Genomic DNA, 15,202 nt, shown 5'->3' with positions numbered 1-15,202 from the left:
TTTTTTTAATATATTTTTTTGATGTTTAGTTATTTTTGAGAGAGAGATCATGAGTGCAGAAGCAGCAAAGAGAGACAGTGACACAGAATCTGAGGCAGGCTCCAGCCTCTGAGCTGTCAGTGCAGACCCAAATGGGAACACAGAATCAGAAGCAGGCCCCAGGCTCCAAGCTGTCAGCACAGACCCCAGCACGGCGCTCGAACTCATGAGCCATAAGATCATGACCTGAACCGAAGTCAGATGCTTAACCGACTGAGTCACCTAGGCACTAGTATGATCTCATTTATATGGGTAATCTAACATAGTTGAACTCATGAGGGCACAGAGTAGAATGGTGGTAGCCAGGGGCTGGGGGAGTGGAAATGGGAAGTTCCTCATCAACAGGCATAAAGTTTCAGTTCAGCAAGATGAATGAGTTCTGGAGATGTGTTACACAACATTGTACCTTTAGTCAGTAGTAATACACTATACATTTAAAAATTTGTCAACCGGGCGGGGGGGCGGTGCCTAGATGTCTCAGTCAGTTAAGTGTCCAACTCTTGATCTCAGAGTCGTGAGTTCAAGCCCCACATTGAGCTCCACGCTGGGCATGGAGTCTACTTAAAAAAATTTTTGTCAAGAGGGTAGATGTCATGTTAAGCGTTCTTACTACAATGAAATAAAATTAAAAGAAGAAAGAAAGTTGATTAGAGGTTTCCAGGGGCTGCAGGGATGGGAGGAACAGAATGACTGCTAATGTGTGTGGGGTTTCTCTTTGAAGTGATCAAAATGTTCTGGAATGAGTAGTAACTGTTGCACAATCTAGTGAATATGCTGAAAACCATGGAATTGTACCCATTAAATATGTAAAATTTTATGATATGTGAATATCTTCATAAAAAATGTTTTCAAACTATAAGATATAGATTTCTGCTTACCAAATGACTGGAGATCCAAAAGGTTTTTTTAAAAAAATTTTTTTGAGAGAGAAAGAGAAACAGAGTGTGAGCCAGGGAGGGGCAGAGAGAGAGGGAGACACAGAATCTGCAGCTGTCAGCACAGAGCCCAACGTGGGGCTCGAACTCATGAACTGCGAGATCGTGACCTGAGCCAAGGTCGGAAACTTAATCATGCGAGCCACCCAGGTGCCCCCAGAGATCCAAAAGTTTGATAGCATGCTGTGTTAATGAAGGTATCCTGAGACAGGCACTTTCTTTCTTTTTTTAAATGTTTATTATTTTTGAGAGAGCACAAGCAGGGGAGGAGCAGAGAGAGATGGGGACAGCGGGCTCTGCGCTGACAGCAGCGAGCCCAATGTGGGGCTCAAACTCACAAAACCGCCAGATCATGACCAGAGCTGAAGTCAGACGCTCAACTGACTGAGCCACCCTGGTGCCCCAAGACAGACACTGTCACATCTTGCAGGTGGGAGTATGAGCTGGTGCAGCCATTACAGACAGCATTGTAACACCATCAGAAGTATGAGTAGCCTGGCAATTCTACTTGTAGGACTTTATCCTTCAAGTATACGTCACTCGTGCAAAATGACATATGTACCATATCCATTACCACAGTTTCGTAAAAGCAAAGTGTTATTGGCAGCTGAAATGCCCACCCACAGGAGACAGGTTAAAGACATAAATTATGGCCTGTGCATGTGGTATAATATAACACAGTGATAAAAAGCATGAGGAAGCTCTCCACATCCCAAAATGATAATTTCTGCAATATATTAAGAGAAAAAAGCAAGATGCAGAACAGCCTTGAGAATATACACGTATATGCATATATATGCAGTGTTCGTGTGTGTGTAAACTTCCTTGTAGATACAAAAAAATCTCTGTGAATATTTGTTGAATTGGGGGGAGGCAGCAGTGGGAAGATGTGTCACTGTCCAGCCTTTCTGTTTTTGCAATATTGAATGAGGTGAAGAATTACCTATTAAAACTGTTTTTTTTAATTAAAGTCTTTTGAGAAAGCTAGAGAGAGAGCACAAGTGGGAGAAGGGCAAAGAGAAAGGGAGAGAGAGGATCCCAAGCAGGTTCAGTGCCCCCAGTTCAGAGCCCGATGCAAGGCTCAATCCCACGACCCTGGGAGCATGACCTGAGCTAAATTCAAGAGTCAAATGCTCAATCAACTGAGCCACTTGGGCTCCTGTTCAAACTATTTTAAAGTGAAAAGTAATAATTAGCCAAAAATTATAAACTAAAAAACAATATAAAGCCAAAAAAAAAACCCACTGAGAGTCCTAATTTAGCATGCCCCACTCCCACAAGGGAACTACGCTGTTTCTCAAATTGGATGGTTGGAAGGTAGAAATTTCCTACACAGGGCCTGCCTCTTCCCCCTCTGATCTCAGGTGAAGCAGACAAACAGACGTTCCATGATTTCACTAATGTGTATGGAACAGTCTTACCATCACTTATAGTAATGTTAGCAAGATCCACAATCCTATCAGGAAGTCCTTGAAGCAGTTTGCACTGTTTCAACTTCGGTTTTTCCCACTGAGATTTGCCAGTCTCCATACTGATTGAGCTGAAAAAGAGAGATGAGAGGAACAAAAATCTTTCTCTTTGGAGGATGAAGCCAGAATCGTCTTAAAACAAACAAAAAAAGGCACGCGGTGTATCTCTGGCATGCCTCTCCCCTTTGCCCACTCCAACTTACAAACGCTGGGCTCTCCTTGCTGAGAAAGCAAAAGAAGGAGTGCAGGGTTTGTAAAGGGAAGAAACCTTTGCTCTTGGGGTTCAAGCGAATCTAGGGTCCCCATGCAGGAGGTAGAACAAGACAAGAGAGTCTGGGATAATGTCCAGCAGTGCGAGGCGAGGCAGAGATTTTTGCCCTTCTGGACGTGGCTCCTTACCCTCACTTTCCCTTCTTCCCCCCATTTTAAGAGGAAATTCATTTTAGAATCTGTCCCCATGTCAGAATACCATTTCCCAAAGGCAATTAGTATAGCGCCCTCTGTAGCTCATTGGCTCTCATCACCCACTCTCCCCGGCGCCTCATCCAATTCAATCCAGTTCATTTCAAATGGGCTGCCACATTTATTGAGCGCCCACTGTGTTCTAGGACCTCTGCTAGTGCAGATAAACACGGCAGGGTGCGGTCCCGGGAGGGGCGTGTTGCAACGTGGTGGTTTCAGTCTGTGGATGTAACGACATTTAACTCGTAAGTTGTGAGACTGAAATGCTATCTCCACCAAACGGACTCCGTCAAAGCACCAAGCAAGGAAAGTTTATTTGCCACCTTTGAGCTGAGCTGGACGCTAAAAGGACAGAGATGGAGGAGGCCCCCTGGCCCTACAGTGGAGAAAATAGCACAAGCAGAGAAAGAGAGGCAAAAAGGCACCCACCAGAGTCCACAGTAGCAAATGGCCCTCCCTGGGTGGAATGCACAGTAAAAAAGGGAATCTGCAGGTCTTGAGTACTGTATTTAAGAGCATGGACTTAATCCTGGAGGCAATGTGGAAGCAGGGCAGAGGAAGGCAAGGAGACTGCTTTAATAGTAGACAGGGGATGATGATTAGGACCTGCTCTGGGGTGGCAGCGGTGGGGCCGGAAAACAAAGGCTTCTCCTGAGCTCTGATTGTGATCCCAGACCCAGCATGATTTGCTAACTTGATTAGATGTAGGAAGAGAGGACGACACAGTCCAAGAGGTTGCCTTCCAAAAGAGAGCTTTTAAGCTTCCGTCAAAACCTCCTGCCCTTCTAGACTGCCTACTTAAGTTAATGACATAAACCATTAACAGCAGAGTCAGAGAAGAGGGCCTGATGATTTAAAGAAGGAAAATGATAAGGCAACAATAGGAGGGTGATTTAGTAAATTATTATTGCCCATCAACCAGGTAGCTTCTGAGGCAATTTTTTGAAATGGTCATTAAGAAGAATGTAAAACATGGAAAGATGTTTGATCAATGATTGAGTGAAAGAGTAAATCACATTACTGATAGGAGGGCGGTTATTTCCACTCATAGAAGCTGCATGAAATGTAAAAGGCCCACAGGGAACAGTGAGATGGAACACTGCGCCAATCTAAAGAGCCGTGTTCGGGTGGTGGAATTATGGGCAACGTTTTCTCTTTAGTCTTCATGAACGTCTTCCAGAATGTTATTCTGTTGCATGCAAGGGTTGGGGGACATTAGAATGTGGTCAATACGAAGGCACCTGGGTGTCTCAGTCGGTTAAGCGTCTGACTTCAGCTCAGGTCATGATCTCACGGTTTGTGGGTTCGAGCCCCGCCCGCGTCGGCCTCTGTGCTGACAGCTCAGAGCCTGGAGCCTGCTTCAGATTCTGTGTCTCCCTCTCTCTCTGCCCCTCCCCTGCTCACGCTCTTTCTCTCTGTCTCAATAATAAGTAAATTTAAAAAAAAAGAACTTGGCCGATACATACCAGACTCTCGTAGCATTTCCATTTCTATTCTTTATACATTGAGTTTGGGCTGTCTCAGTAGGGTTTGTTAGGAGCCACTTATAGGTCCCTTTGTATTTAGAGACTGTTTCCTGGGCTTCACACCTTCCCGGCTCTACAGAGAAAATGTAGGCATATTTTAAAGGGCAAAAGGCACTCAGAAGACTCATGAGCATCCATTATGACCCATCATGACTATCTTGCCTGTAAACACCAGCCAACAAAAGAGAAAACTTTTCTACCAGGCCATTTAAACCAGGCTTCAATGGAAAATACGTGAAATGCTGTCCTTTCTTAAACTAAGTCCCCCAGTAAAACCTCACATGTAGTCCTTTTCATTATTAAAAGCACAGGTTGACAGGACAGCTTTTGTCTTGGTTTTTAAATGTGTTACATTTGCGTTGAAAAAAAGGTTCAAGGCACCCACACAAAACCCAAAAGTCCTCACCTGCCAGTTGCCCTTTCTGAGGTACCCAACTCTCAATGACAGGAGACTAAAGGCTGACTTCTCCTTCTGGATGGTTCCTCCCTTCCTTTTTTTAAAATTTTTTTTATTTTTTAATGTTTTATTTATTTATTTATTTTTAAACATTTTTTTCTGTTTTTTATTTCTTTTTGAGAGACAGAGAGACAGCACAAGCAGGGGAGGGTCAGAGAGAGAGGGAGACACAGATCTGAAGCAGGCTGCATGCTCTGAGCTAGCTGTCAGCACAGAACCTGACGCAGGGCTTGAAGTCAGACGCTCAACTGACTGAGCTACCTAGATGCCCCAATGTTTTATTTATTTTTGAGAGTGAGAGAGACAGCATGAGCAGGGGAGGGGCAGAGAGAGAGGGAGATACAGAATCCGAAGCAGGCTCCAGCCTCTGAGCTGTCAGCACAGAGCCCAAAGCGGGGCTCCAACCTGCGAACCACAAGATCATGACATGAGCCAAAGTCATATGCTCAATGGACTGAGCCACCCAGGCGCCCCTCCTCCCTTCTTAATGGGCTCTGGAGTGGATTTGGTTTTACTCAACTCCATGTATGGACCATCACCAGTATTAGACATGGGGGCCCTGCTCTGATGTAAGTGTCAAGGGCAAGGTTTTGCTGCCAAGTGTGGTCACATTAAGGGAGAAGTGACCCGGGCTAAGTGTGTGTGGTAAGTTCCCAGCTTTCACCTGACCACCCACTGGGCTTGTGGCCCTGATTCCAGAAATCTTCCCCCTCGTGTGCTGACAGAGTGGTCTGGCCATCCCAGTCTCTTGTTAGGAGAGCCATCAGTGCCATGTGCACGGTGGACTCTGCCTGTGGCTTCTGACCTTCTCTGCTTTCCACTCCTCTGTCACTTGGGATCACAGCCTATCCTCTTCTACCTGAGTAGTCTGTCACTGAGGATTATGGGTTCTAACTCGGATGTGTGGTATCCGGGTTAGCCCGCTATCTTTACCACTGTCCACTAGAGACAAGTAAGAGAGCTACACCAGCAATGGCAAGGAGATGGAGTGGCCCGATTGCCTTTCTCTTCACTAGTAAAGGAAAGAAAGGCCAGACTGTTTCCAGATCACTTTCCAAGATGAGTAGCCTGGCTGTATCAACCAATACATTAGCAAGCTGCTGATGTCCAGCGCTGTCCAATGGTCTCTGGCGGCCCCCTTGTATTCTTTATAAGCTCTTACCGGTAGAAAGATTGTCACAGCGCATGAGCACCGTGGATGAGGAAAAGAGCGTGAAGACAACTCTCCCCCTCAGACCTCAGGATGTCTTCCTATGCACACACTATGACCTTTATAATCTGGGGAATGGATACATATGGAATACCCCACCCCCACCCCAAATTACCTAGTTTTTCCACTGCAACGTGTTCCGATTTCACTAACATCAGTTGACCTTGGGTGAAGTTTCCATGTGTGAGGTTGCCACGTATCTTCCTTTTGATCCTGCTAATCAATTCGCCAGCTGCTAAAGGAGAGTTGGCCTTTAGGATGACCTGACAAACACAGCTAAGGAGCAGAGAAAAGAACAATGTCACACTTATGTCAACAGAGTACAGCTTGGCCCGTGGTGCGGAGATTTGACACAGGCGACGTAATAGAGAGCCCATAAATATCCAACGTTTCACACCGAGCGGCAAGCCTGAAGAACCGATGGAAGACAGCACATGGAAACCTTCTGATACATTTTCCCATCTGCAAAACAAACAACTCAAAGCCCATTTTCAAACGGCCAGTCTGAAACATTTGCATTCTATTAAAATCAACTAGCCTTGCGTTCGCTGGGAGTTTGTGCTAATTAATAGAGAAGATGGAGTACTCAGGATTTATTACTTTGGAGAAAACCTTCTTTCCTTCTGCTCTCCAATTTATCCATCATTACTGCAATAAGGCAAATGGCACACGCTCAATTAGTCGGTAAAGATGTGTTCTATTGAAGGCCTATTTCTGTAATAGAATAATAATGGAGATAACAATAATGATAGCAGCTAACATTTGTAGCTCTCTTGCTCCCCATGTCGTGCTCCTCATGTTATCCTCACAACGGCCTCACGAATAGTGCTATCATTAGCCCCATTCCACGGATGAGGGAACTGAGACTTAGCCAGGGTCACAAATACCTAGTATACCCCTAGAGTATTCTTTCCACTGAGAGATATGTCATGAGGGGCGCCTGGGTGGCTCAGTCCATTGAGCATCTGAATTCGGCTCATGTCATGATCTTGCAGTTCGCAGGTTGGAGCCCCGCTTTGGGCTCTGTGCTGACAGCTCAGAGGCTGGAGCCTGCTTCGGATTCTGTGTCTCCCTCTCTCCCCCTCCCCTGCTCACTCTCTATCTCTCAAAAATAAGTAAACATTAAAAATATTTTTTAATAAAAAATAAAAGATATGTCCTGAAAGAATAGGGTTGAGCTTGACCTCAACTGGTGGAGCAAGGTCCTCGAACATTCTGCTCTTGTCTGCTATTCCATTCCAGAGCATTTTTAAGATTCACAGACTTACCTACACTTTTTCCCCATTTCTATTTGCAGAAACATCTTTTTTGAGAGAGAGAGAGAGAGACAGAGACAGAGACAGAGAGCAAATGAGACAGGTGCAGAGAGAGAGAGAGAAAGAGAGAGAGAGAGAGAGAGAGAGAGAGAGAGAGAGAATCCCAAGCAGCTCTGCACTGTCGGTGCAAGGCCCGACATGGAGCTGGAACTCTCGAACCATGAGATCATGACCTGAGCCGAGATCATGACCTGAGCTGAAATCAAGAGTCGGATGCCCAACCAACTGAGCCCCCCAGGCACCCGTGCAGATACATCTTCTTGAAGCACACATTCCCTATGGTTCCTACAACTGTGAGAGTTCGATGTGCCTGTGTTCACCAAAACTTTCTCTCGGTGGCCAAGCTAAGCCATGCCTTCCCCGCACTAAGCCATAGTCAGTGGGGTCCCTGTTCACCTGACCCTTCCACATAGAGCCCATCTCTTTCCAGCTCTTCTCATGTTTCCGGTCTGTAAAGAACTCCTCTGTTTTAGACCTTTCTCTGCGCTGCAACAGACGCTTTACTCTTAGCACCCCGAAGGTGTCAGTGACCTTCCCATGAGCCTCTCTGAGTTACGTCAAGCAGAGCAACATAGCCACTGTTCCAGGAGGAGCTGGACCATGAGTCTGAACAGGACCGAGGCAGCCTTCCATATTGTTTTTCCACTTCTCTGCTCAGTATTCTGTGGACTTTTTTGATGACAACAAACACTTTATTCCCCTGTCTCTAAATTAGGGACCACTTTGGACCCCATTTTCTCTTCACTACAAAGAGTCAGCTCATGAAGGCAAGAGCCCAATTGCAGCATCTGTAAAATAACCACCGGTCCTTTGATCTCCTTCTGACAACTCTGACCAAGAGGCTGCAAATACAGAATTAAATGTAAGGAAAATCAGAACTAAATGTACTGGCTATGAATAAACCCAGTTCTTACCTGTATGGTACATAGGAAATTGTAGACATGCCTTGCCCTTCTCTCTGTTCCAAAATAATGCATAAGAAAAGTACATTATCTCTGAAATCTTTAAACAAATGTTACAGTGAGTACAGGGCTTATTGCTAACAACAGCAATCATAATTATGCTTTACATTTATGTAACCCATTGCCATCTGCAAATCACCTTCAAAAAAATCAATGCATCTAGTCCTCACATCACCCCTGTGGTGGGGGCGATGCAGGAATTGTCACTCCATTTTCTAGACGAGGAAGCTAAGTCTCAGAGAAGGTAAGTGATCTGCCCAGTGTCACACAGGTGACGAATCACAGAACTGGGAGCAGAATCTGAACCTTCTGGATCTAGATACTGATATGCTGATGAAATAGTGAACACCACCAAGCATTTGCTATGTCCTGGACTAAGCACTTTACAGAAATCATCCCATTCCATCCTTTCAACATCCATGTGCAGAATGGTAATATTGTTATCCACATTTTACAGATGAGGAAACTGAGGCACAGAGCATTCCATTAGGTTGCCCCGGGGTCTCACACTCAGGAAATGCAAGAACAGGAGTTCTGATCCAGGCAGCCTGCCCCAGGGACCACATTGTCACCAAAAGGGTTTTTACATCTATTATTTGAGAGCAATTTTACTTAGGTTGTGTTATTTATTAAGTATTAAATTAAAAAATTCAGACTCTGCTCTTTACAGAAAATATTTTAAATGATGACAGATAGGAGGCACCTGGGTGGCTCAGTCAGTTAAATGACCTTTTTTAAAAGCTTTTATTTTTTTTTTTTAGTTTACTTATTTATTTTGAGAGAGAAAACACAAGTCAGGAAGGGGCAGAGAGAGAGGAGAGAGAGAAACCCAAGCAGGCTCCACATTGTCAGTGCAGAGCCCGATGCAGGACTTGAACCCACAGACCATGAGATCATGATGTGAGCCAAAGTCAGACGCTTAACAAGCTGAGCCACCCAGATGCCCCCAGCATCTAACTCTTGATTTCAGCTCAGATCGTGATCTCCCTGTTTCATGATCTCAAAGTTTGTAGGTTTGAGACCCACATCAGGCTCTGCACTGACAATGCCGAGCCTACTTGGAATTCCCTCCTCCCTCTCTGTCTGCCCTTCTCCACTCACTCATGCGCTTGCTCGTTCGCGCTCTCTCTCTCTCTCTCTCTCTCTCTCTCTCTCTCTCTCTCTCAAGAGTAAATAAACATTTTTAAATTTAAAAAATAAATGGCAGATCATTTGGATTGCGCTGCAGGCTTGACTGTATTTTGTATAATCAAAATATTTCTCTCATGTTTAAATACCTTATGAGCTGGGTGCATACTAATCCTTTCAGAGTTTAACATGGTAAAACTTTGAGGCACTAGGATAAGTACTGAGAGTTGGGGCAAGGATGCTGGGAGATCATTTTGTCACATTCTGATTTCAAATCTATACAGATAAAAGGCAGATTTACTATGTGAATGCCAGTCTTGGCAGACAATTGTGTTACTCTTGGAAGAGCCAAGCTTTTTTGCAAGATGTCTACCGCCAAGAAATTCCACGTGCCATTTACAATCCCCAAGTCCTCCCATGCTCCCACAGCCCACAAAATGTGCCTCAAAAAAACTGCTCTACAGATAGTTGACAAAAGCAGAGGATGGTCTTCTTACTGGGTTCCTGTGTAGATGCCAAAGAAAGTAATGTAATTTGACCCTCAATGACCGTCACTGAGTTTTGCTTGATATACACTTGGGTAGAAGCATTACTTTACTTATGTCTACTCAGGTACAAGATGAGTCACAAGTCATTTTGAAAAATTACTTACTACAGTTTGATCCATGGTTATTTCTCCCTCAGAAGTGTCTCTGTATCAAAAGCATAAAAATATATATGTAAATGAAATACAGTGTCCAATACACAAGGACACAAGTTCAGGAGAAAGACAAGTGAGGCAGAACAGTAGAATCCCCCAGCTTGGAATTCAAATATTCAGTCTCTAAGGGACACTTCCAAAGAGCTCAGTCATTATCTGAGTACCCAAATGGTGGTAAGTCTTTGAGCAACCCCACTCCCAGGAATCTGTCCCATAACAGTACCAATAAGGGAGCATACAAATATATGCACAAGAGTGGAAATAACGGAAATGTCCATCACTAGGTAATTGCATAAACACAACGTCGCACACCCATGCAAAAGATGACTATTTTCATAGTCATTAAAATGAAGAAAAGAAAGTTGATTTTCTTCTGGCCACTCATAGCAAAGTGGATGGACCTTGAGGGAATCATGCTAAGTGAAACAAGTCAGGCAGAGAAGAACAGATACCATATGTTGTCACTCATAGGTCTAACAGGAGAAACTTAACAGAGGACCATGGGGAGGGGAAGGGGGAGGAAAAAGTCAGGGAGAGGGAGGGAGGCAAATCATGAGAGACTCTTGACTACTGAAAAGGAACTGAGGGCTGAAGGGGGAGGGGGCGAGGGGAAAAAGAGGTGGTGGTGATGGAGGAGGGCACTTGTGGGGAAGAGCACTGGGTGTTATATGGAAACCAACTTGGCAATAAACTATTAATAAAAAAATAAATAATAAAATTGGTCAACTATACGAAAAAGAATGAAACTGGGCCACTTTCTCAGACACACCCAAAAATAAACTCAAAACGGATTAATGACCTAAGTGAGCCTAAATGTCCATCACCTGATGAATGGATCAAGAAGATGTGGTATATATATACAATGGAATATTACATGGCAATGAGAAAGAATGAAATCTGGCCATTTGTAGCAAAATGGATGGACCTCGAGGGAGTCATGCTAAGCGAAATAAGTCAGGCAAAGAAGGACAGACACCGTATGTTTTCATTCATAGGTCTAACAGGAGAAACCTAACAGAGGACCATGGGAAGGGGAAAGGTGGGGGGAAGAGTTGGGGAGAGGGAGTGAGGCAAATCATGAGAGACTCTTGAATACTGAGAGCAAACTGAGGGTTGATGGGGATGGGGGAGAGGGGAAGGGGGTGGTGGTGATGGAGGAGGGCACTTGTGGGGAAGAGCACTGGGTGTTATATGGAAACCAACTTGACAATAAACTATAAAAAAAAAAAAAACCCAGGGGAGCCTGGGTGGCTCAGTCGGTTAAGCCTCCGACTTTGGCTCAGGTCATGATCTCATGGTCCGTGGGTTCGAGCCCCACATCGGGCTCTGTGCTGACAGCTCAGAGCCTGGAGCCTGCTTCTGATTCTGTGTGTCCCTCTCTCTCTCTCTCTGCCCCTCCCCTACTCATGATCTGTCTCTAAAAATAAATAAATGTTAAAAAAAATTTTTTAAATAGCCAAAAGTTGATTTTCTTCATAGTCATTAAAATGAAGATAAGAAAGTTGAAAAACAGTATGTAGACTAGACTCCCATTCTCTTCATAAACGTATGGCTTCAAAGCTAGGTGTATGTGGAAAATAAGCTGCAAACTGGATATTGGAGAGGGTGGGGAAAGAAAACTTTTCTCTTCGATCTCCGCTCCTTGATACTACTCAGGCCGGCCAATTGCACTGCCATCACCTCCCTAAATCTACAGCCCAGGCAAGTCTTATACTAGTCAACCCTCCTCGCCTTAAACATTTCAGATTCCCAGTGGACTATTCTAACTCCTGAAAGTGCATTAATCGAAAAACAAAGAGTCTTATAAGTCTTCATGCATTGGCCATCCCTAGCCTCTAATCTCTCTAAGGCAAAAGTCACAGAACCAGAGCATTTTAAAGCCAAAAGGGGCATTAAAGGCAACTGAATCTAATTCCACTGTTTCCCTGATTTATGTTCTTCTGTTTTGTTCTCTCATTGGTTTTATAGCCTACAGTGATAATACACATTTTTTCCTTATTCCAAGGAGAACCTATACTCAGAAGGGAAGATGTAATTCAAAATGCCATCCCCAAATCTCAGACAGGGGGAAAAAAATGAAATCCCCTCTGGATAGGAACATACCCAGAATGCCCCCAAACTGTCTTCGACTCACAACAGATGATACTCACATACCTGCTTTTAATTTGAATGGCCAGTTTAGCAAGAGCAAATTCACTGTCCTGAAATATAGAAATCAACTGTAGGAGACAAAACAGATCAATTTTAGTATTCTCACTTCTCTTTCCAGCCAGAAAAGTTACCAGAGACAATGTCATCATTAAGCTGCATTTATTATTCCAGTGGGTTCAACATTTCCATCTGCTCCGCTCAGTTTTTCAATTTACATTTTACCAACTATTATGGGCTGAATAGTGTCCCCTCTAATCCATACGTTGAAACCCTAACTCCCTCATGTGACTATATTTGGGAGTAGGCCCTTTAAGGAGGCAAGTAAGGCTAAATACGGTCAGAAGGGTGGAGCCTTTATCTGATAGGACTGGTGTCCCTGCTGGAAGAGAAAGAGACACCAGATCTGTGTGTGTGTGTGTGTGTGTGTGTGTGTGTGTGTGTGTGTGTGTGTGCGTGTGCGTGAGCGTGAGTGCACATGCACAGAAAAGGCTCTGTGAGGACACAGTGAGAAAGCGGCCATCTGGAAGTCAAGGAGCGCGGCCTCTGAAGAAATCCACCCTACAGGCACCTTGATCTTGGACTTCCAGCCTTCAGAACTGTGACAAAAGAAATGTCTGTTGTTTAAGCCCCCCAGTGCATCGTATTTTGTTATGGAGCCTTTGCGGACAAATACACACACCCATTTTCAAGCACATATGATTCAGGCCATACACACTTGACAGGAAATGCTGATGAGGAAAGAGAGGAAACAGACATGATCATTTACTGGCGGTGGGGTGCAAACTGATAGCACCTGTCTAGGAGGCCACCTAGCTTTAGCTATTAAAATGTGAAATGTGTGGCACCTGGATGGCTCAATCAGTTAAGCAACAGACTCTTGATTCTGGCTCAGGGCATGACCTCACGGTTTGTGAGTTCAAGCCCTACATCGGGCTCTGTGCTGACACTGCAGAACCTGCTTGGGATTCTCTCTCTGTTCCTCCCCTATTTGTGCACTTTTTCTCCCTCTCTCTGTTTCTCCCCAACTTGTGCTCTCTCTCTCTCAGAATAAATAAATAAACTCAAATTTTGTTTAAATATGGGGGCACCTGGGTGACTCAGTCGGTTAAGCGTCTGACTTCAGCTCAGGTCATGATCTCATGGTTTGTAGGTTTGAGCCCCACATGGGGCTCTGTGCTGACAGCTCAGAGCCTGGAGCCTGCTTCAGATTCTGTATCTCCCTCTCTCTCTACCCCTCCCCTGCTCATGCTCTGTTTCTCTCTGTCTCAATAATAAATAAACATAAAAAATTAAAAAATATTTTTTTAAATGTGAAATGTTCATGTGCTTTGACCCAGCAATTCCAGCTCTGGGAATTTATCCTCTAGAAAACCTCAAGCGCCCCCCAAATTTATTGCAAGAACCTATTGTCAGCACTGTTTCCAAGTAGAGAAAAAAATAAAAGTGACCTAAGTGTCCACCACTGGATGTCTGAATTAAAAAAAAATACTGTCTTAAAACTATCTAGTGAAATCCCTTGTATCTGTTAAACAAGAATATGAGGTAGGTCTATATTTGCAGTAGAGATATGCTCAAAGATCTACAATTAAGTGAGAAAAAAACAAGCTGCAGAATAGGATAGTTGCATGATTCCAATTTTTTTTTTGTAAAAGGACATACATGTATCAGTGTTATTACAGGTAAAAGAAAAAAAAACCCTCAATGAATATACCCCAGACTGTTAAGAGGATTCAATACAAGAAGTAGTATTAGAGAAGATATTTACTTTCTGGGGCACAGATTTCCGTGTCTGGATTTTTTACAGAGAGTATGTATTACTCTTATTTTCAGAAAAATGCAAGGATAAATAAAACATTATGTAGGAGAGAAAAAAATAAAAACGCAGAAAACAAACATAGTTAAATACAATAATATAGACATTGTTATCGCTGCTCTCCCAGTTTCTCCAATTAGGAAAATTTGACAATAGCCCAGAATTTGTGTCGGTGGAGGGAAATGTACATTTCTAAACAAATTAAAATAATGACATCCCATAAAAGCTTTCAGCATTGCCACTATGAAAGATCACATACATCCTTACAGTGTTAAAGAGTGGATAAATTTGCAGCAAAAACTCAAAACTAACTAGCTGTGAAATGTATTATGGGTAGAAAGAAGTTAAAGCCTACTTTTAAGCTATTCCATTGATCATATATATATGCATATATATATATATATAGTCACAGATTTTATATGTACCATAAATATTTAAAAGATTATTTTACCCAATCTTCTGCAAGTTCATTTACAACACTGGTAATAGGGATCCTTGGCTCTTCATTAAAGACAGAGAAGCTCATTTCAATATTGTAGAAGGAAACTGTAATTAAAAATGAGATTAATTTCACTCATTTAGTTCAAGAAATTTAACTTCCATAAATTTGGTCAACATTGCTTGTCATTTTAGAGAGACCAACAATGAAGTCTCATTCTTAAATTTTGCTTAATTTAACTCCAAGTTCAAGAGCCAGCACATTGGCTGCGTATCCAAAAGTGAAACAGATGTACCATCACATTTTTGTTTTAATTGTTTGGGCAGTTTCCTGACTGCCACGCAGTTGATGGACATTCTGCAAATCCTCCAAATCCTCAATTTTCATTAGCCAACACATTTGCAGTCCATTTAATAGTCAAGCTGAATGTTATCTCACAAGATCATCTGCACTGTGAAAATATTTCTTTCTCGCTGTGATTTTCTTTCTACTTCAGATTTGTCTCTATAGCCCTCGTTCTCTTTTCCTATCAAACTTCAAGTTTTGAGTGTTAAAAGTTGAAGGGACATCCCAGATTTGAATGATATGGAAGCCA

At 43.3% G+C, this 15,202-nt stretch overlaps 1 protein-coding gene across 1 annotated transcript in view; it reads right to left on the bottom strand.

Moving 5' to 3' along the window:
- The window catches only part of ADGRG4 (adhesion G protein-coupled receptor G4), a 98,277-nt gene that overhangs the window by 50,023 nt on the left and 33,052 nt on the right, over positions 1–15,202 (bottom strand). Inside the window, exons 4-10 of the mRNA XM_029930531.1 lie at positions 14,620–14,714; positions 12,359–12,423; positions 10,165–10,196; positions 8,329–8,389; positions 6,214–6,374; positions 4,372–4,504; positions 2,396–2,514 (exon numbers count right to left, since the gene is read on the bottom strand). Of these exons, the coding sequence (XP_029786391.1) occupies positions 2,396–2,514; positions 4,372–4,504; positions 6,214–6,374; positions 8,329–8,389; positions 10,165–10,196; positions 12,359–12,423; positions 14,620–14,714 (666 nt within the window). The remainder of the gene's footprint in view (positions 1–2,395; positions 2,515–4,371; positions 4,505–6,213; positions 6,375–8,328; positions 8,390–10,164; positions 10,197–12,358; positions 12,424–14,619; positions 14,715–15,202) is intronic.

Source organism: Suricata suricatta, chromosome X (genome assembly GCF_006229205.1).
Source record: "Suricata suricatta isolate VVHF042 chromosome X, meerkat_22Aug2017_6uvM2_HiC, whole genome shotgun sequence".
In the NCBI taxonomy this organism is placed as follows: domain Eukaryota; kingdom Metazoa; phylum Chordata; class Mammalia; order Carnivora; family Herpestidae; genus Suricata; species Suricata suricatta.
The sequence above is the reverse complement of the archived record's forward strand: the minus strand, read 5'-3'. Positions and strand labels throughout refer to the sequence as shown.